At 48.4% G+C, this 22,667-nt stretch overlaps 1 protein-coding gene across 1 annotated transcript in view; it reads right to left on the reverse strand.

The window, feature by feature from the left end:
* SND1 (staphylococcal nuclease and tudor domain containing 1) overlaps positions 1-21,618 on the reverse strand; it is a 446,649-nt gene extending 425,031 nt beyond the window's left edge. The window contains exon 1 of the mRNA XM_075061914.1: positions 21,572-21,618. Within this exon, the coding sequence (XP_074918015.1) occupies positions 21,572-21,607 (36 nt within the window). The 5' untranslated portion in view covers positions 21,608-21,618. The remainder of the gene's footprint in view (positions 1-21,571) is intronic.
* Between the last annotated feature and the right edge of the window lie 1,049 nt (positions 21,619-22,667).

Below are 22,667 nucleotides of genomic sequence, written 5' to 3' on the forward strand. Positions count from 1 at the left end.
ATTGAAAGGTGACAGGGCCAGAAAGAGTTAATTAACTCACCTCACCGACTGACCTGACCCAGGGGTGAACCTTAAGGACTGGTTAGCAAGAAATGTAAATGAACAGAGCTTTGAAATGCAAGTCTGCATTGTCAGAGGTAGAAGGGGAGGGGTTTGCTCAGGTCTTGGGATGTCAGCAAACAAGTCTTGTCTATTGCTATAGTTCTAATTCAAAGACCAAAAAAGGAATATTAGCATTTAAGATGATACTCAAGTGAAATAGTGTTATTGTCTGTGTGTCTCTTTGAAGGGTGTGGTAACCAGTATCTGAACTGTTTAATGGATAAATTACTCTGTGCTAATTGCCAGGATGTTTGGGAGAAGGAGTTAAGTCTGTTTTCTCAGGCCGAAAGGCTGCTGGAAACGTATAAGAAGCCTCGGACACGATCCTGCTTCATCTCAGATCTGCTTTGGATTTCAAGAGGGGGAAACCTTAAGCCACAACAATTGAGATCCCCAGTCATTGACTGGAGCCACCCTGAGTACAGACATTGGACTATAACCTATGGACTATTTCTAAAAGGACTTTTGGCAACTACAAGCTCACCTCCGCTGTGTATCTGAACCTCAAGAATTGAATTCAAGTCTGTCTGTATATTGATCTTTTAACCAACTCTCTCTTTTCTAACAATTTTTAGCTTAGTTAATAAGGATTGGCTGTGATGTGTATTCTGGGTAAGATCTAAGTTATAATTGGACCTGCGTATGTGGCTGATCCTTTGGGGCTGGAAGAACCTTTTCTGTTACATGATGAAGTAAGATTTGCAGGAATCATATCTGATAGGTGTGTCTGGATGGAGGCCTGAGGCTGGGTACTTTAAGCGAACTGCGTGGTTCAAACTTCTAAGTAACCAGTGAGGTGCTACAGAAGCTGTTTTGTGCTGGTTGGTAAATCTAAGTATTGGAATAACCACCAGCATTCAGGATTTATCTGCCCTGTTTTGTTTGCAGTTCACCCTGATTGAGTGACCTCAGCTGGCTCCCACAGGCAGCACCATCACACAATGCACCCAGCTCCCTCTTCTTCACACCCCACTTCCAGCAGCCCTTCATGCCCTCTCACTACTAAGCTCACGCCATGCCTCACTCAAGGTTAGGTTTTGTCAGGTGTCTGGTTTTTCGTTAAGTCTGGTCAGCAGCGCAGCGGGGCTAAGGCAAGTTCCCTGCCTGGTGTGGCTCCGCGCAGCTCCTGGAAGCAGAAACATGTCTCCCCTCCAGCTCCTATGCATAGGGGCAGCCGGGGGCATGCTGCCCCACTGCAAGCACTGGCTCTGCAGCTCCCATTGGCTGGAAGCCACAGCCAATGGGAGCTGTGAGGGTGACGCATGCAGATGGGGCAGCACACCGAGCCGCCTGGCCACACCGCCGCGTAGGAGTCAGAAGGACATGGCAGTGCTTCCAGGAGCTCGAGGTAAGTGCTGCCCAGACCCTGCACCACTGACCCACCCCCTGCCCCAGCCCTGATCCCACCCCCATGCACCAAATCCCTCAACCCCAGCCCTGAGAACCCTCCTAACACCCCAAACTCCTCATCCCCAGCCCCACCCCAGAGCCTGAACCACCACCGAGAATCCTCACGCCCTCCACCCCTCTGCCCCAACCCCCAGCCCTGATCCCCTTCCTGCACTCTGAACCTGTCAGCCCCAGCCCAGAGCCCCCTCTTTCACCACAAATCCCTCATCCCCAGCTGCACCCAAAAGTCTTCACCCCCAGCTGAAGCCCTCACCACAACCCCCTTCCCCAGCTGAAGCCCTCATTTCTTGCCCCACCCCAGAATCCACAATCCCAGCCCAGGGCCTGTACCCCCTCCTGCACCCCAACCCCCTGCCTCAGCCCAGAGCCCCCTCCCATATTCCGAACCCCTCTGCTCCACCCCCAGCCTGGAGTCCCCTCCTGCACCCCAAGCCCCTTATCTCTGGCCCATTCCCAGAACTCACCATCCAGCCGGAGCCCTCGCCCCCTCCTGCACCCCAGCCCCCTGAGCCAGCCCTGTGAAAATGAGTGAGTGTGTGCGGGAAGAGCGAGCGACAGAGAGAGGAAGAGGATGAAGTGAGTGGGTCAGGACAGGGGTATTCAGTTTTGTAGCAGTAGAAAGCTGGCAACCCTATCCAAGATCTGTTCCTGTTGGTGATCTATTTCATCTGAAACAGTTGGCTCTCCAGGGAAGGGAAGAGGCTTATTCCAATGCACTGAGTAAGTCCACACCAACAGGAGCTGCCCCTGAACACGTTAGCAAGGTGGGGCGCTGCTAATGGGAGAATCTTCCCACTTACAGCCAAGGCCCTGGAGCATCAGGACTGAGCCCTTGCAGCCAATCCCACTTAGAGAATCCACGCTGGGCTTGGCACAGCAAGGTCTAACAGTCTCAGTTGGCTAGTTCTCCCCAAGACCACTCCCTCAAGAAACAACCCCCAGCACGTGCTAGAGCACTCATTCGCCGCAGCCAGACAAGTCCTCCTACCTAGAGAAGAGAAGTTGTAATGAATGATGTCCAGGCTCTTCCCCTGGAGATTGGCTGAGACATGTGTCTCCCTTGGCAGTTACACACAGGAGAAGCAGCGCAGCCTTGTGGGGCTGAGGAAAGCTGAGCTCTGTCTCCAGCTCTGCCACTGCCCTGCTGGGTGACCCTGGGTGAGTTACTTCACTGCTCCCTGCCTTCGCTCCCCACACCCCTGTTATTTTGTGGCGATAGTCCCTGCTCCTAAGAATACAGTTACTAAATATTTGCACAGGGCTGAACACAACAGGCCCCGATCTCAGCTGGGGCCTCTATCCTATCTTAGATCAGTTCTTTTACCACACTTCACCACCCTATCTGAGCACCATCCCGTCATGCATTAAACATGACTCACATCTGCCATGTGTTTGTTCTTGGTGCCGCCGTAACCCAAATACAACAGGCTTCACTGCAGGCCAATTGCAAGAGCAGTGCCATCACCACATGTGGGGCCAACATGCAGGATGGATGTAGCAAAACAAACATTTAAACAGCCCAAAGCTTCCGAAGCAGATGTGAGGGGCAACACAGAGGGAAGGCACTGGCAGCCACACTGCCATTGAACACTAATCTTTCACCAGGAATATTCAGAAGAACACGCACAGCTGGTAAGGAGAGCAAACCCAGCACTTCAGAGAGTTTTGCTCACTGAGCAGGGCCTGCTGGGAAGGACTGCTGACCACCTCATTAGACTTGGGGCCTGGATTCCCTAGATTTTGGGTTTGTGGGGAGGTAGCATGATTAGCCCCAAGGGGAGGGAGCATCCCTGAGCACACCCCAAAGAGCCCAGGTCAAGCCACCCTGGCTGATGGATGACCAAGAAGCAAAGTTTGTGTGATACCAGAGGTCCCTGAATATCTGGTATGAAGAACCACCCATTCATCTTGCCTGTCCCATGATGCAGTGCTACCTGGGGGATTGGATTTCCATGCAATAGCCAGGCTGGAAAGACATTTCCAGACTTCAAAGGGAGCTGCATCTAGTCCTGCTTGGACCCCACGAGAAGGCTCACCAAGGAATGACCCACAAATTGATTGATACATGCAATCTGCTGCTTAATCTACAGTTTAATTCTCAGTACAGAAAAAATCCCAGGAGAAACCTGCCAACAGAGAAAGAAGGAGTAGCTGAGAGATAAGCATGCTCAGCAACGGGCAATTAACTAGCATTCTGCTCCTCACACAGGGACAGGATTGGTGCAGCATCTAGACTAGAGCACTGCCAGAGGAGCCACTCCACATAGCCTTTAGCTTTGACTGGGGTTCTCCTTGCTTCTACAGCTGAGAGTAGAGACCAACTAGGCCAGGGGTGTATGGAAGGATCATTTCACCCAAGCAGCTAATCCAGGAATAGAGCATCCACAGCCTATGTTACTGAGTGGCCTCAATACTCTGCAAGCCACAGCTCGACGGAAAAGCACTAGCAAAGCAAACTGAATGGGCACATGGAGGAGGATGCAAATACTGTGCATGAAAAGCTTCAGTACCAGCAGGACATTTTGTTGGTGCCAGGTGTACCCCTCTGCTAACTGGATCCAGGACCGTAGAGTGCTGGAAATGTTACTATAATTTGTCTGCCCAGAGCCAGTGCCTTCTCAGCTGGCTGTGCACTTGGGACAGCTTTCATCATTTCGGCTGCGTGGGATCCTCCAGCACCAACACAAACTTGACCTTCAGACCCAAGACTGCTGGCCTCAGTTATCTCCCTCCTCAGAATAACTGGTCACCTGCCTGTGCTGTACTTTCTGCTCAGCTGACTCCTATACCCTCAACAAGCACAGCCCCCATCCAGCTGCAATAACAAGGGGTGCAGCAGAGCCAAGGAGGGGGACCTGCACATCAGGCCACAGGGAAACTTTTTGGACACCATGGAACCTGGCTTGAAAAATTCATTCCTTCTCCTACCAAGTGGGATGCCTAAGCCATCAGTTTCTGCAGGAACTAAGATTTCATTCTGAAAGATACATTTTAGCCCACATTTGTGATCCAATGCAATGCTGCCTTCTCTAGTCTGCATGCACTTCTAGTGCCTCTGTCACTGCTTCCTGCTTTGCCAAGGCTCTGGTCAGATTCACTGCCACTTTCTAGAATCCTGTGGAACTCTGTACAACACACATTAGCGCAACATCAGGGGAGAACTAAATGCAGAAGAATCAGGAGTGTCACCTCCTGGTAAATGCTTACAGATGGGCAAAGGGTTGACACTATGGTTGCTGCAGACTCCATGACTCTGAACTGCATGGTATAGCTGTAATTTCTCAACCATCATGTGGCATTAACAATGTCCTGTGCTGGATAAAATACACAGGAATCTCAAGCTGAATAAGTTCTTAAGACATGTTCTTTAAACCACTAATCAGTTACTGGAACCAGTTATGAATGGCGAATAGAGGGATCACAGGAAGCAGCCTGGTCTCACTGATTCTCAGGAGCACGCTGATCTGCTGATGCACGTACATGCAGTCTGGGAGCCAACTGCCCACAAGATGTACCGAACATTAGGAAGGCAAAACTGCCAGCACCCCTACAGGGGGAAAGAGGAGTGATGTCTCCCAAGAGCCCAGAGAGGACAACGAGGCCAAGAAGCGTGTGCAGGAATACAACTACCTAGTCAGGTGAGGTGATGGAGCAGCCTTGCCTGTTAAGTCAGCTCTCTGGCTAGTAAATGGAGAATTTTTTATACCTATAGTTCAGAGAAAATTCCTTTGCCATCCAGGCACCCATAAACCAGATCTACTGAGCTCTACAAGAGACAGTCCTGTTCTCAGAGCATGCCACAGCACTGAGGAGGACAGCTGCCATGTTCGGACGAATTACAGCCCAAATATTCCATTCACAGAACATCCAGTGCCCTGAACCAATGTAATAACTGGATGCTTTTCACCTTGTTTTCAGACTGCTCTTTGCCTTTCCCCAATTGCCTTGAATACAAATGCAAAAAGCAAACTCCAGGCCAGTCTCCTGGCTAATGGGAGACTACAGTCACCAGGCAGGCTGCCAAGAGAGCAGAGACCTAATCTAACAGGTGAGCTCTCCCCTCCCTCTAGGCAAGCTGGATGTACACTGGCCTACACAGCCATGCTTCTTCGCATGGGACTGCACTGAGTCTGTAAGGAGGAGGGCTGTTTGGCAGCAAACAGAGCAGATCGAGCCCAGACAGGTAGTGGAGACGTTCTCTGGTGGAGAATGCACGCTCTCCAATGCTGGAGCACAGACAGGCAGCATGAACCCTTCAATGCTATAGTTAGGGTCCGGGGTAGGAGTGCGTCTATGGTGCAAGATGTGCAGAGAATGCAGTTGCTTGGATCGGTCAGCACATACTCCTCTGGGCTGCGTCAGACCCAGCAGAAAGGAGGCAGCAGCTATGGTGGGGCGGGATACTCCTGTCTCAGAGGGACATATTCCCCTCCCCCCGAGCATCACTCACCACAGCCAGAGCATTCATCCATCAAGTCCTGTGTCCCCACCCTCACACAGCCTCTCTCTAAAGCAGAAGATGTGGGCAACCTCCACACCCCCTCTAGTTATGCTCCTGGCCAGGACCCTGCTGTCATCAGCAAGGTCATCAGGACATCACCTGAAAGGGCTGCCATCCAAAAACAGGCATTTTCAGAAGCAACTTCAGTTTCTCCTCCCTGGAGTTCAGGCGCTTATCCATCCATCACCTTGTTCTGACCCAATCGAGGATGGGTGCTGTCCTTTAGCCACAAATGATGATTCCCCTTCTCTCCCCCCTCAGCAGTGGACATGATCTCTGCAGCAAGTGCAGCCTTAGCAGGCGAGGCGCCCAGCTGGAGTCCCCAACTCAGTCCTCAGCATGCATGGTCCCATATTACACAAATACTACCCAACACCTGGATGCATGCTTAACCCCACCCCCACCCCTCATCACTGCCAGGCTGGTGAGGGGAGCCATTTGGCCTCTAGTAGCAGGATGGAAAGCTGTCCCCACCCATAACTCCAGATGGGAGCTGGAGTAACAGCAACACAGCTGCAGATGCAGTGCCACCCCCCACAAAAGGCTCCTATAAGATTCTGTTGGGATTCAAGAGTTCATTCCAGAATACGCCTAGAGCGTGTCTCCACCTGGATTATAAAAACCACCCCCTCTCCCACACAGGAAAAGGGAAGATAAGCCACCCTTATTTATAACTGCAGTAAGAATCCAGCCTCCTATGGGTAGTGTTCCCTCTAATTTCCCCCACGCATATACGGAATGAATTTTGTGTGCACACCAATATGGAGTTGTCACACAACAAACTTCATGTGGTGGGGGTGGGGCTGAGGGGTTTGGAGTGTGGGAGGGGGCTCAGGACTGGGGCAGAGGGTTGGGGTGCAGGGGGTGAGGGCTCCAGCTGGGGGGGTGCAGCTCTGGGGTAGGGCCAGGGATGAGGGGTTTGGGGTGCAGGGTGCCAGGGCCTATGGCAGGTAGAGAGAGGACTTCCACAGCAGCACCTTGGCTGGGGAGAGGCAACTCTCCATAGGCCGCAGCAGGTCCAGGCCAGGGCCAGTGGAGAGAGGCACCTCACCCCACCGCAGCAGATCCACGCTGGGGGAGAGGCATCTCTCCCCACCGCAGCTCTGAGCCCCTGCACAGGGCTTAGAAGGAACTTAGCCTACAGGTGTTTAGCTCCAAATACACACTTGCCATGCGCCCTGACCCCGCTCCTGCACAGTGATTTGAAACCAATGCACTAGTAAGGCTAGGGCTCTGCTACACTGACCTGACTGTCAGGTGACGGGGGAGGAGTTTGCCCTGCAGCACAGATAGGGCCAGGTGTTTCAAGTGTGCTGCAGGACTGCACTGGTTCCTCACTCAAGCTAAGGCTGCAACTGCTCAGGACTAATGGCAGAACATTACATCTCAAACACACTTCAAGATGAAGCCCTCGGCTGCAGCCAGATCCCCCCCAAATAGTGGTAGTTTCTACAAGGGAGGCAATTACTGTCCTAGCTCCCATGTGCTGTAATCTGGACACTCTCCACTCAGTGGTGCTAGTGGGAGAATTAAAACCAGGGTCCTGAGCACTTGGCGTTGATGGACTGTTGAAGCTGATAGTTGTTACACATTTTCAGATTAATAAGCCACTCAAAACAGGAATGTGTTGGGGGATCCACCAGTGAAAGGAGGAGAGGGGAAAAAGAATGGCCAACAAGGCCAATGGAAAAGAAACCCTCCCTCTCACACACACTGTTGGGAAATGTTGCCAGCGCCATAAATTACGTAACAAGAACAATCTGACCAGCGTGGACAGCAAATAAAAGGCTTTCCGCAGTTCTGGTCTAGTTAGTCTCAACCCAATTCTCCCCAAGACTGTGACCCACCCATTTATCACACTACTGTCTCTGCACAGGAAAGTATCAGAGGGGTAGCCGTGTTAGTCTGGATCTGTAAAAAGCAACAAAGTCCTGTGGCACCTTAAAGACTAACAGATATATTGGAGCTTAAGCTTTCGTGGGTAAATGACCACTTCGTCAGCTGGAGACCAAAGTTTGGCCCCCTGCCAGCACAGTCAGGGATTAGCTGGGATTCTGGGGGTCACACATTTCCCATTTTCTAAAGGTTATTAGCTAGCTACCATGGTGATGGATGCTATTAAAAGCCACAATGCCCCGAGTCATGTTTCAAGCTGATCACTTCCTGCTTCCATAAAATTCCCACCGTGGCTTAAACTGGAGACAACATTCCTTACTTCCTAACCTAAAGAGAGGTGAAGGGCTGCTGTGCTCTGTTAAACAGCTTGTTCCACCCCAGACATGGTTGCAATGATCCTTTGCTAAGGGCTTTTGGGATCTAGGAAAAAAAACTGATGCAATGTAACTGATTTACTGGAACTGAGTCCTCATTCCACTCTGACTGAGGGCTCAGTTCAGCTTTCAGCATTATATACAAGGTACCAGGGAAACCGTGGCATGTTTCCCTGCACTGGAGAATGCTGCCTCCTGTGTTCAGGAGCATATCACTGTGCCCAGCTGAACAGCAAATAGATGGTACACACCAGATAACTGGTCCCAAACATTCCTACCTGGAGATCATTTGGATTGCACATGGCACCAGGCATTGCTACATGCAATTTGTTATCTGTCATACAGTAGATCATATAAATGAAAAATTCACACTACAAACTACTGGAAAATGAGTTTCACTTTAAGCCTGAAAGTAAATTATACAAACAGATCAATCCTGTTACAAAGACCTCAATGCTCAACAATTAAGGACTCTGAGGTTTCATAGTTGTAATTACCTTTAATCTTTAATTTACAGGGCACAAGGAAAGTCAGATGCTGTTAACTGTTTTATCCAATTACCAACAACACCTAAGTGTTCTGGGAAATTATTAGGGTTCTCTGATGAGAGGAAGAGGCAGCTGCTGTTAGCAGGTGAAGTCTTGAATCTGATGGTTCTGGGGAATTTCAGTAAGAGGTCCAGATGGCCCAGCTCCCCAAAAGCTGGCATATCTGGTCATAGGAGGGTCATTCCAGCACAAAGGGCAGCCAGAGAAGCACCTCCAGCTGCCAGCGTAGGTGCCACCAGACTCCCCCTGCTGTGACACTGGTCCCTTGGAATTGTCAGCAGCTGCTATCAACTTAACTTTTAGGTTCCTCTAACTTACACTAGGGACTGGCCCAGGATCAGTGCAGCACAAAGTGAGCCTTTGATCCCGCCCTGGGCATTCCTACATTACAGCTGGGGCCCTCACCCAGAGATTTTATGGGACTGGGGCAAATTGGACCTGACAGCTCAGACTACACAGCCTCTGCTAGGGCAGCAGTTTAACTTTTCACCAGCACTGGAGATAGCAAGGTTTGTCTTTTCACATAGCATGCAATAAAATCCATACCACTGTCTCACACCCACTAGTCACCCATACACTCAGCATGCACACATCTGACTTTATAACCCAGGCACGAGGTCAACTATCAGTCAGGCAAAGAGCTAAAATAGGGGTGCCAACCTGAGCCTGAGCAGCCAGAATTTAACATACATTGTCAAAGAGCCACAGTAATACATCAGCAGCCCCCCCCCCCCCCCCCCAGTGTCTTCAGCCCATCAGCAGCCCCTCCAATCAGCACCCTCCCCACAATCAGCTGTTTCATGGCATGCAGGAGGCTCTGGAGGGAGAGGGAGGAGCAAGGGCATGGCAGGCTCAGTGGAGGGGGTGGGAAGGGATAGAGTGGGGGAAGGGCCAGTGGCAGAGCCAAGGGTTGAGCAGTGAGCACCCCCAGCACACTGGAAAGTTGGCATCTGTAGCTCCAGCCGCATATTAACTTCTGAAGAGCCGCATGTGGCTCCAGAGCCACAGGTTGGCCACCCCTCAGCTAAAATGTTCAGCAGGCTCAGACTGCCAAGAGCATGATGGGAAAGAAAGCCATGAAAGCAAGATATGGGCACAAAGGGGCATATGTAGAAGGGAGGGGAAGCTAGCAAAGAGGCACAGGAAACCCACATTGTAAAACAAGTCAAATGGTGCATTTACAAACTGACACCATGGGAAGGCAGAGGTATCTCCAGTCACCAGGCTTTCCATGTTTACACAAAAACAACCAGGAGTCCTTGTGGCACCTTAGAGATTAACAAATTTATCTGGGCATAATCAGATGAAGTGGGTTTTAGCCCACGAAAGCTTATGCCCAAATCAATGAGTTAGTTTCTAAGGTGCCACAAGGAGGACTCCTTGTTTTTGCTGATACAGATGAACACAGCTACCCCTCTGAAACATGTTTACACAGCAGCTGTAGCCACCCACAATCTGGCTCAAAATGAGGGTCCCATCTGAGGTGCAAACTAACTACCATCATTCCTAAAGCTTTTCTATATATTCCTATGCACAGAGCTTTAAAGACAAATTAAGTTCCTGCCCCAAGTTGCTGATTTCACACATTTAGTGAGTTCAGCACCAGAAGGCTAGCCAGAATTTGCATTTAATTGTTTTCAAGATCCCAGATGGCCTCTCCCAGGGAGAAGTGCCACTTAACCTGTTGCTAGACATTAGTAGTCTGTCTGCCCTGACTGTTCATGTCTGTACTTAGCAAAAAGCAAAACCTGACAAGGTGGCTAGAAGTTGCTGAAACACATCACATACTACATGCTCGGACCTGTTAGAATTGACTTTTTTGGCAAGAAAGCAAGTCATACACCACCTTGGCCATATGGCTTCTCTTTCAGCACCGGATTGAAAGAGCAGCCGGAACTCAACCATTTTTGAGTGGATTGCAACGCAGTACTGGAATTACTGAGCAGAACAGGAGCAAAGTCCTGAAAAGACCACTCAGCAGACATGTTTGCCCTTCCCTATGTGGAATCCATGCCAGGAACCAAGAATCCTCAGTTCAAACCATGTATTCCAAGATGGAACAGATGACTTGTCTTTAGCAAGTCACCTCGACTTTGCAAACATGCAAGAGATTTTATAAGGGCCCAGGATGAATCAGCAGGCTGTTTCCAGCTGTATCACCTGTCATTTATGCAAAAAGGCAACAGGAAAAAGAAACCAACCATCAATCCTATCTAATCAGCGATGAATCGTTATATTTGAGCTATAAAACGAGCCTCAAGCAACACTGTGCAAGATGCAGTGTACACAGGAGACTAGTATCAGACAGTGCAACTCCATGAGGGTAATTACTCAGGTCAGGTTACAGCTTCACCACTGGGGGCTGGACTAAACCCAGGTTCCTTCCAGCTCTACACCAGACAGCGTCTGGGCACACAGTAAAGATCCAACCACATCCCCCACCTCCCAGACATACCAGGAATCTGTGTCTACCTGTACTGACCTGAGACAGCTGACCTCCAACAGCCACTAACAAGGAAGGTGATCCCTGAGGAACTCATCTGGGATGTGGAGAAGTGTTAGAGATGGCAGCTCATCAACACGAGCTAAGGCAATTCCCTCAGTGAGCTCAGCCCCAGGTCCCTCACCTCAGGGGAAGACCTGCCCTGGACACTAGCCCTCATCACCCTGAGCAGGTCCCTAGAGAGAAAGCCACAGGGAATGACTGCAAGAGACACCCATTAAGACTCAAGGGGCTGTGGCAGAGGGCAGAAAGCCCAAAGGTGACATGCAGGCTCAGACTAAGATGGAATGTGACTGAATTCAATAGAGTTCCTTCCAGAGGTTCAGGGAACAGGAGTTTTCAGGCAGCAAGACAATATGGTAAAAGAGAAGCAAGACAGAAAGGTCAGAAAATACCCCTGCAGTTCAGAACAAGATGCCAACTCACTAAAGCGAGGGATCAAAGCAATGCAACAAGCTAGCCTACTCACCCCTCACGTTCCTCATGCTTTGACTCACATTGTTAGGCTTTTGAGTTATCAAGCAAGGTAAAAGGGGCAGCTCAGGCCTAGCTGTTTCAGGCTGTGGGCATCATCAGTTACACTCCAGTCACATTCATAAAGTTTTTTTTCACTGCAGCCAGAAGTGCTAGGGTTTTACTCTTTAAAAAAAGAAAACAGCTTCCAAGATAAGGTAGGACAGCCTGTCTCCATCCAACTCAGCAGGATGCTCTGCAAGCACTGGGGTTGCTCTAAGAGCAGGTCATTTTCTCAAGAAAGCATGGTTACCTGCACATTCTAGGGCATCCCAACTTTAACTGGATTACACCTTGAGATCCTAGGAACAGGGGTGCCTAAATTATCCAACCCTTTCCCAGTTCTTAGGGCTCTAGGCAAAAGGCACCTACACCCTTACCCAGTTCCTAAGGCTCAGGGCATAATCTTCTGCGGGTTTGTGGGGCCTTTTACCAGTGAAAGAGCCACACACAGTAATACCCTTAACCTCTATTTATCAGTTACCAAAACAGAATATACACGCTAAGTAAGCATACAATGTGCACCACTCCCCATAAGGCAGACAAGCTTTTCTTGGTGGCCACTCAGGATTAGGTTGTCCTTGACTCCAGTATTCTGCACCATGTGGTTGGCATGGTGTTGAGGTCTGGCAGCTCTGATCTTGGGGCTGTCTCCTTGAGTTGGTTCCAAAGAACTTTTTTGGACTCTAGTTTATATAGTGAAACTTGAGTCCTGCTTAGCTGTACCATAACCAATCATTGTAAACTACAGTATTTTTCACCAATCCTAGCCCATTACAAAATAATTCTCTAACCAATCAGACCCCAGCACCTTAGCTGAATTAAATCTTGCAAGATTAGTTATGAAACAATCACAGAACCAGAGATCCTACAGATAAACAACAGAAGTGGGGACCATAAAGACACCACAAAGTAGTGGGGATTTCACAACCACAACTGTTGATATGCGGTTCCTTGCCAGACAGAATGCCATCAAACAAGAGTTCTCTAAACATCTTAAGCTCTGTTTCTTTATGTGGTGGCAGTGGGTTCTGTTTGGAAAGGAGCACCTCCTTAACAGCCTGACAGTACATTGTTTTAATATAATTTAGAGAGAATGTGAGGGTGACTCTCTGCTACTTAGCACACGGCGGCTGTCTTTCCATCTGGCTGCTTTTTACTGCAGAAAAAGGTCTCAGACCTTACAGCACAGTCCAGTGGACTTGCAGTCAGATGGATGTGAGTGCTATTCCCAGCTGTGCTGGGACACTCTTACCTGGGATAAGACACTTCACTTCTGAGGCTCAGTTTCCCCATCTGCAAAGGGGACAACACTGACTCTCCTTTGTAAAGTGCTTTGCCATCACTAGGTGAGACGAGCTGAGCATTATTACTGTGCATTTTTATTGGGTTTGAGATTCCCACCACAAAAAATGCACAAAGCTGACATCCTAGTCATCATTCCCACAGAAGCCATCCATCTGCCTCCTTGTCTGTGTAACTATCCAGTTCTCATTGCCCGTGCAGCTAGAAGATACGATCTGCCTGCACCTGTGGTTCCAAGAAAGGAATATGCCATGCTGCCTCAGGGGTTAGCTTGGCTTTCACAGAGCCCAGCCTTCACTCCACATCATTTTAATAGGCACTTAGCACTGCTACTTTCCTCACATGGGGGCACAACTGCCATACACCAAGCAGGGACAGGACTGAGTGCTCTTTGAGAAGCATCTTCCCCCCTTCTGCAAAGGCTGTGATGTGTGGGCTCCCATACAGGCTAGATATACATCTTTGGGGCCTTTTTAGGAGTGCAATGCTCTCAAGGACATTGTTGGAAAAGGCACAGACCTCACTACTCTCCCAGGCCTCAGGAGAGCAAACCTGAATCAGATGTGAGCACAGATTTCTACTGCTCACCTGCACAGACTGGCCTTGCCATCCTTAAGTGTAAGGAGGAGTCAGGGAGGGGGTGTGAAGTTAGAGCTTTTCCTTGTGTTTCAATCCTGCACCTACACCGTGCTCACATGGACTAGCTGGAGATCTGTGCTCTTCAAGCTTCCCCTCCCCACTTCACGAAACACAGGGGCGACCAGCTTCTCAATCCTGTGCACTCCACCCACAAAGGAACTTTACTGCTGACCTGCCACCCCTCCCTTGGCAAGGCCAATCACTGGGCCTTACCCATTCGCCTTCAAGCCTCCCCATTCCTGACATGTACCATTCACAGACCCCAAATCCACAGTACAGGGACAAAGACCAAGACTTCTGCTTTATCTTCCAACTCAGTCCAGTTCCCCGTGCCACCTCTTGCAGCCCATGGAGGTCTCCTTCAAAAATCTAGGGCTCCTAGGGTATGTTACCCTGCAGTGCTCCCTTATGCTCTGCTCTCAATCAGCCATTGTAATCAACCTGCCTGCAGTCTCTCAGATTACCTTTGCTAAGTCCTTTAAAACACACATCTTTGCACCCTCTATTAGCTTCTGAAAGTCCTCAACCAACCACAGCACTGTGTGCATTCTTGGCACCCCACATACATGGCGGAGAGTATCCCATGCCCCCTGCATAGCTTTAGCCCATCTGCTGCTCTGCAAGCACCTGTCTCCTTCAGGAATTGGTTCTCAGGAAGCATCTCCTCAAACTCATTTTCTCAGTTTGTCCTGATTAAAAAAACACGAACGCTGTGATTTCCATGGTGTTTCACAGAGTAAGACCAGATTCTCCCCCATTAAAAGGCTAGGATCACAGAGACTAAAGCAGGCAAACCACAGAACAGCCCAAGTAGAGGAGGGCGTGAAACAGGTAGGCCAGGCAGCATCCCTGGAAACAGTGGCTTTAAGTAGGGATTTGGAGGCCAGAGGATGCTCAAAGAAGGAGATTGTCCCAAGAATAGGGCCCTGCAAAGTCAGAACTCTGAGCCAGGCTACAGTACAATCAGTCTTTGGAAGCATAAAGCTACATGCCCATCATCCCGACACATCAAACAGAGGAACTGTGAACCATCATTCACTCAGAAGGTGAGTAGGACAGCAGCCCTACCTATAGCTCCCCAATCTCTTGGGGTGACTGGGGGAACAGACTCCCAACTACCTCAGGTGTCTTGGGACTACCTACTATGTCCTCAAGATTTGACGCCAGTGCTGGAAGGAGACATCCCGGGCTCTGTCTGCGCAAGTCCAGGCCTGCAAAAGAGCGAGCCCCTTCACCTATCTACTCCTTTCCAATGATCTTCTAGGTTCTCGTCACTGCAGCAGTGCTGCTGCCTTCTCTGACTCTGCTCAGTAGTTAACTTCTATTTGCTTGTACTTACACTATTATCTGTAGCGTTCAGCTCCAAAGATGCGAACAAGCCCTTGCACAGAATGGGGCTTGCTAAGTGCTGTACCTACAGCTGCTAATTCTGCCCCATCTGCAGCTTCTCACAGGTCTCTCTCCTGAGACTCCTGTTCACTCCTCCTACAGCAATTGGCTAGCAGGCTGAATTACACCAGCATGACCCACACAATATGCTCTAGCCAGTACTCACATGGCCCACATCACCATAATATCTGAGCCAGCAGTGTGCAGAGGGGGTTGCTACCTACTGTGTGCTCTCAGACTTGCTATTTCTGTATACAGGCTGGGGGGAGGGAAGGGAGGGGAGAGAAGTGCTCCCAAGGGAAGATTCATATAATCAGTTTCCTTCACTTTCCATCTACTTATTTCACCTGCTTCTCCCTCCTGTCCTGCCAGCTTCAGCCCTCCTATGCCCCAGCCCCAATTCCTTCACCCTTCCCCAAGGGAGTCTGCACCTACCCAGGTAATACCACAGTACCACTGCGCCTCTCCAAGCAAACATCCACAGAACCAACTTTCTGCCCATTAACTATGGCAGGATGGACAGTGCACATCTCCCCTCATTTCAGCACAGCAGGGAGGGAAGTTCCAACGCTAACACCCAGAGTCTCAACTGGACACAGTTCTCCAGAAGGAAATTAAATTTAAGCAGCTACTACTTAAGAACTGGTCTAACAGGGTGAAAAATCTGATTACAGGACCCAAGAGACTGGCAGTGTGGAGATAGCAGCCAGTGTCCATTCTACTCCGTGCCTACAATGGAACAGTAACTGCAACCCACCTCAGCTACCACATAGACACATGACCACAGAGACTGCAGAGGTGGGAAGGTGATGATCCAGCTTGATCGAGCAGGATAGAAATGAGAGCACTGGATGACAGGACATGCAGGTCTGACTCATGGGCAACACTCAAACCATCTCCAGCCTAGAACTCTTCCGATTAAGCTTGCTCCATTGTCATCGAGTGAAGTTTGGGATTCCCGATGGTTAAAGACAGCAATGGGGCTTCAAAACCTTAGTGCAGCTGGTAGCTGCAGCCCATGACCAATCGCAAGCTACTCTGAGCTTGAATCAACCACCAACTCCCACACTTTAAAATGAGCTGCCACTTGCCCTACAACTGTAGCATGGACTGCATTTAACATATACGCAATTATCCAGTCATCTGTGAGAGCCAGGGGACCTAAGCCACAGAAAGCAACAGCCATTGTGGTGCACTTAGGGCAAAATGTCCTTGTTTGAGACATTTAAGCTTCTCTTCCTCTTTGTGCAGGGGCTTGGAGGCCCATTTCTCAGCTCCCCAAACGCCACAGGCTTCCCCATATCAGTAGGAAGATGCACCTAAAAAGTGCAAAAGCAAAATTAAGAGGGGTGCCAGAACATCTGTAAAGAGAAAACTGCAGGGCAGTGAGTTGGGAAGTGTGACCTTTAGTGGAGAAATAATGCCCCAAGTCACCTTCCTGAGGGTCGTTCCCACTAGGACTATATCAACCTGGACTCTGTTACACTGTAGGAGTGCCAACATGCTAGGAACTTTTCTAACACAAAAAGAACACACTCCCTACCCTGAAGACACTACAATGAGAAAATCAAAAACAGGAAGCAGCAAAGAATCCTGTGGCACCTTATAGACTAACAGACGTTTTGGAGCGTGAGCTTTCGTGGGTGAATACCCACTTCGTCAGATACAGGTAGTGGAAATTTCCAGGGGCAGGTATATATATGCTAGCAAGCAAGCTAGAGACAACCAGGTTAGTTCAATCAGGGAGGATGAGGCCCTGTTCTAGCAGTACAGGTGTGAAAAGCAAGGGAGGAGAAACTGGTTCTGTAATTGGCAAGCCATTCACAGTCTTTGTTTAGTCCAGAGCTGATGGTGTCAAATTTGCAGATGAACTGAAGCTCAGCAGTTTCTCTTTGAAGTCTGATCTGAAGTTTTTTTGCTGCAGGATGGCACCTTAAGTCTGCTATAGTGTGCCAGGGAGGTTGAAGTGCTCTCCTACAGGTTTTTGTATATTGCCATTCCTGATATCTGATTTGTGTCCATTTATCCTTTTCCTTAGTGACTGTTTTGACACATCAGCTCTGGACTAAACAAAGACTGAATGGCTTGCCAATTTACAGAACCAGTTTCTCTCCCTTGCTTTCACACCTCTACTGCTAGAACAGGGCCTCATCCTCCTGATTGTTACCTCGTATCTCTAGCTTGCTTGCTAGCATATATATACCTGCCCCTGGAAATTTCCACTACCTACATCTGATGAAGTGGGTATTCACCCACGAAAGCTCACACTCCAAAACGTCTGTTAGTCTATAAGGTGCCACAGGATTCTCTGCTGCTTTTACAGATCCAGACTAACACGGCTACCCCTCTGACACTTAAAAACAGGAAGGGTGGGGGAGAGTGTAGCACATACAAACAGAGCAACAGGCTGGTAGCTCCGCTTTCGGGGGACTGCATCAGCTATCACCCCACTGCCCTCCTACTTAGAAATTACTCACTGGGTAATTTCTTGCAGATTTCATAAGAACTTAAGAACTGCCACCCTGGGTCCAACCAATGGTCCACTGAGCCCAGTACCCTTCTTCTGACAGCAGTCAGTGCCAGGTGCTTCAGAGGGAGTAAACAGAACACAGCAATTTATCGACTGATCCATTCCCTGTTGTCCCTTCCCAACTTCACAGCAATAGTGGGTCTAGAGGGTGTCCCATGCACTGTGGATGGCACAGAAAACAGACACTGCTATGGAAAAGGTGGACAGAGGAGTCAACAAGGCTAGCACTGCAGTGGAGGGATAAGGATGATAAACGTGGTCCACTAAGGAGAGTCAGAAACATGAAGGGCCTTGAAGGCAAGAACAATAAGCGTGATGTGGTGGAAAGGGGATCCATGGAGGGATTCACTGCTGCGGAGCAAACAGGGTAATATGGTCAGGCAGGTAAGTCTGTATGAACCAAAGGAAGTCAAGGCAGCCAGAGAGCAGGCTGCAGTGATCAGGGCTGCAGGAGAAATGGTGCTGAAGAGGTTGTGGCCAGGCAGGGGACTGGTGAGCTGATCCAGCACTGAAGGCTAATGAGGAGTCCTCCAGTCAAATGGGCCATCAGAAAGGGAGTTATCGAAGAGGAGGGTCAGATATTGCAAAGAGGAAGGTGACTCGATGGGGGCATGCACATGACAGCTACATGGACAGAAGAGCACGACTACCATTCCAACAGAGCAGGAAGACTTAGAAACAGCCGCAAGAGGGATTCCCATCCCACCATCATCCTTGCAGTCTCAAAGAGGGAGGTGGCAACTCTGAGGAACTGTCCCAGACTGAGGCATCGAGAGGTGATTTTGGAAAAAACTGATAAATTAAACAGCAATAAGTCACCAGGACCAGATGGGATTCACCCAAGTTCTGAAGGAACTCATATGTGAAATTGCAAAACCAACTGTAGTATGGAAACTATCGCTTAAATCAGCTCCTGTACCAGATGACTGGACAATAGCTAATGTAAAGCCAATTTGAAAAAGAGGCTCCAGTGGTAATCTTGGCAATCACAGGCTGGTAAGGGTCAAACTGATTGAAACTATAGCAAAGAACAGAATTATCAGGCACAGATGAACATGATTAGTTGGTGGAAGAAACAATATGTCTTTTGCAAAGGAAAATCATGTCTCATCCAATCTATTAGAATTCTTTGAGGGGGTCAACACATGCAAACAAAGGTGATCCAGTGGATATACTATGCTTGGACTTCAAAAAGCCTTTGACAGAGTCCCTCACCAAAGGCTCTTCAGCAAAGTAAGCTATCATGGGACAAGAAGGAAGGTCCTCCCACAGTTCCGTAACCAGTTAAAATATAGGAAACAACAGGCACTAATAAATGGTCAGTTTTCAGAATGGAGAGCAGTAAATAGGGGGGTTCCCGAAAGATCTATACTGGGACCAGTGCTGTTCAACATATTCATAAATGGGGTAAACAGTGAGGTGGCGAAATTTGCAGAATATACAAAGCTACTCAAGATAGTTAAGTCCAAAGCAATCTCACAGAACTGGACAACTGGGCAATAAACCAACCGACTATATTCAATGCCGATAAATGCAAAGTAATGCACATTGGAGAACGTAATTGGAAGTATTTCTTCACACAACGCACAGGCAACCTGTGGAACTCTTTGTCAGAGAATGTCGTGAAGGCCCAAACTAGATAAATTCATAAAGGAAAGGCCCATTAACCAAGATTGTCAGGGATGCAACCCCATGCTCTGAGTGTGCCTAAGCCTCTGACTGTCAGAAGCTGGGACTGAACAGGGGAGGGATCATTCAATAATTGCCCGGTTCTGTTCATCCCCTCTGAAGCACCTGGCATTGACCACTATCAGAAAACAGGATACTGGGCTAGATGGACCACTGGTCTGACCCAGTACAGCTGTTATGTTCTTAACAAGAGGCTACCCAGGAAATGTTGCCATATACACCGTTCCCACTTGATGAGCAAGGTGCAAGGCAACGGGTGGGTGAACAAAATACACAGCATCACCTCATCAAATTGCCTCAGGATGGACACACTTAACTCCCCACCCTCACCCGCATTTGTCTCCCACAAGGGCCTGGCTCTCACCCTTCCCAGCAGTTTGCCCCATAGGAGAGGTCCTTCCCCACAGAGGCAGCAGCATGCAGAGCTGCTGGATTCAGGACTCCTGGGGTCTATTCCCAGTTCCACCCACTTGCTCCCTAACCTTAAACAGATCCACAGCACCTCAGAAGGTCATGAGGCTTGTGTGTAAAGTGCCCTGAGAGTATCTGGTGGAAGATACTACAGAGGTATGAAGTACAGGCTCATCACCAAGGGAAACTTCTAACCAGCCCAAGCAACAATCCTTCCCCAATTGCCACCATGTACTCTTACATCTAGACTGCATTTGCCAGATGCGAATTCCTTCATTGCAAGAAAGTTTGACACTGCAGCAGATTTACACTGTAGCATGAACAGGGAAGTGATTCACTGATTTTTAGAATGAGAAAGGGAGAAAAACTTAACTGTCTTTGCTTCAAACCAGTGCCATTCTTTGGCAGCCCTTGCACAGCCTGCAACGACTTCACTTTACTACACCTCTACTCCGATATAATGCTGTCCTCAGGAGCCAAAAAATCTTACCACATTATAGGTGAAACCACATTATATCGAATTTGTTTTGATCCGCCAGAGTGCACAGCCCCACCCCCCCGAGCACTGCTTTACCATATTATATCCGAATTTGTGTTATATCGGGATAGAGGTGTATTCCCAGTGCACTGCCAGGAGCGCAGGGGAGCTCAGTTTACCATTTTACAAGTTGTCAATGTATTCCAGGGTGCACAGTTGTGAAAGTCATCCAGGTGGCTTGAAGCCCTGGGTCTCACCCCTCAGCTCCTAAATCACAAAGTTATACCCTCACATAAGGGAACATGGGTTACTTGGAGAGAAGAGAAAAATTTCAATAAAATAAGTGCATAAGCTGCCAAAAGTGCTCCCTAGATTTCTCTATTCCTCAAAGTGAAGTTCCCAGCTCAAACATGAATTCCCCGAAGCAAAGGTTCTGAACAATAGGAATCAGCCAGAGAGAAAAGCCTAAGGCTGCAGGACATGCTGGTGAAATCTCTCTGGGATACTTATCTGACCCCCCCCATCACTGTAGTATCTGAGCACTACAACTTTGATGCAGTTATCCTCCACCCTCCTGTGAAGCAAAGCAATACTAGTAGCCCCACTGGACATCTATGGAACAGAGTAAGTGACTTGCCCAGGGGCACAGAGGAAATCTGCAGCAAAGCAGATATCAAACCCAGGTTTCCCACAGCCCAAACCAGCACTAACCACTGGACCGTATCCATTTAAATATATATACACACACACACGAGTTTTTACTCCCCTAAAGGCTGTTTAGCAAGCATTACAGCAAATGCTTTGCATAATTGCAATTTGAAGAAAACTTCAAACTCAGCTAAGAAACAGCACTTTAGCAAACTAAATCTAACTGAAGATTAAGCCAAATTCCCATAGAACTTCATCTGTAGCTCATGCTCACATCCTGCTATTCTGCATCACTGTGTTTTAAAAAAAGAATATGCCAGTCTCACTTGTTCACCAAAGGAAGTGGCAGAAGAAACAAGGTTTGTACTTCTGACAACTACATTCACTTGTTCATAAAGCTGAGACATTTCAAATTTAAAGTTCAATAATGCACCCCAAGTTTCTCACAAGTGTTCAGCACACACCAGTTAACATCCCCAAAATCAGAGTCATGCCCTGATATAAACAGAAAGATGAAAGAACTTGGTTTATAGGATTTGCTGCACTGGCTCAGGAGTCCAGGCCAAAGTTTTCACACCTGAAAGCCTAAAGTTAGAGAACTTAAACCTGCACCAAGGGACCTAAATAAAACTTACCTGATTTCCAACACACAGGACACCTACAGTCCCCATTAACTTCAATGAGACAGTTGTTCAGTACTCCTAAAAAGCAAGGTATTTTTAATGAAGGCCAAGCCATGGATTACAAGCCTAACTTTAGACTTGAACCAACCTCAAACAGTAACTTACGTCTGCTACTCCACACAACAACAAAAACCTGAGTACACCCAACTGTACCATTTTGCAGATGGTAGAGTTCCTTCCTGACTCCTCTACACAATCAGTTTGTACCCTGAAGCAGGACACTTGATTTTCCCTTTAATCACAGGTTGCAAAGCTACAATTGTTAGGTCATAACATTATCCAGTCACTGCGCTCCTCTCGATAACCGCCTGAGGTCATGGATGCCATAAGGATGAATATGCTACATAAAGTAGCATTTACGTCTACTGGGTCTAAATTCACTGCCCTTCAATTTCCATCAAGTGACTTCCTGCAAACAGCACTGCTGGCGAAGCAGCCGGCCCCAGAGTGAAATTTAGAGAGTTTTAGTCTCACATGCCTTGAGAGGGAAACTGCTGCAGAGCCTCCTTTAGCCTGCTCAAGCACCTTATCTTGGGGGAAGGGAACAGAAGATAACAGGAAAGGGACAAAACATCCAAAGAGGAAGAAATGCTGGAAGGAAATAAAAGCACATGCTTCTATTTGGGGTGGAGACTAGATGAGTGTTTCCTTTGCCTGCTAATCTAGCAGGGATAGTAAGTAACAGCATCAGTAACCTCCCTCCCTGCCTTCAAACTTCTGAATCTCTAATCTGTGGGAGATTCAATACAGCTAAAGAACTGTTCTTAATACAGACTTGCCCCTAATCCACATCAGTTTGGGAATGATGCATCTTTTACTCTTTGCACAGCACTCCCTCCCCTCACTGACCTCTTACCATCAACCACCTATCAGTTTGCCAACTATATTTCCTATACTCTGTATATTACAGTAGGACTAAAGGCCTCAGTGCACTGGTTACTGCATATACCCTTTTTAAATTAGGCATGTGTTTGTTTCCCACACAAACTACTTAGCTGATTTTTGTGAAAACTTATGCAGCTGTCCATCTTGGGGCAGAAACTAAGCC

This window comes from Chelonoidis abingdonii, chromosome 1, assembly GCF_003597395.2.
Source record: "Chelonoidis abingdonii isolate Lonesome George chromosome 1, CheloAbing_2.0, whole genome shotgun sequence".
NCBI classification, from domain to species: domain Eukaryota; kingdom Metazoa; phylum Chordata; order Testudines; family Testudinidae; genus Chelonoidis; species Chelonoidis abingdonii.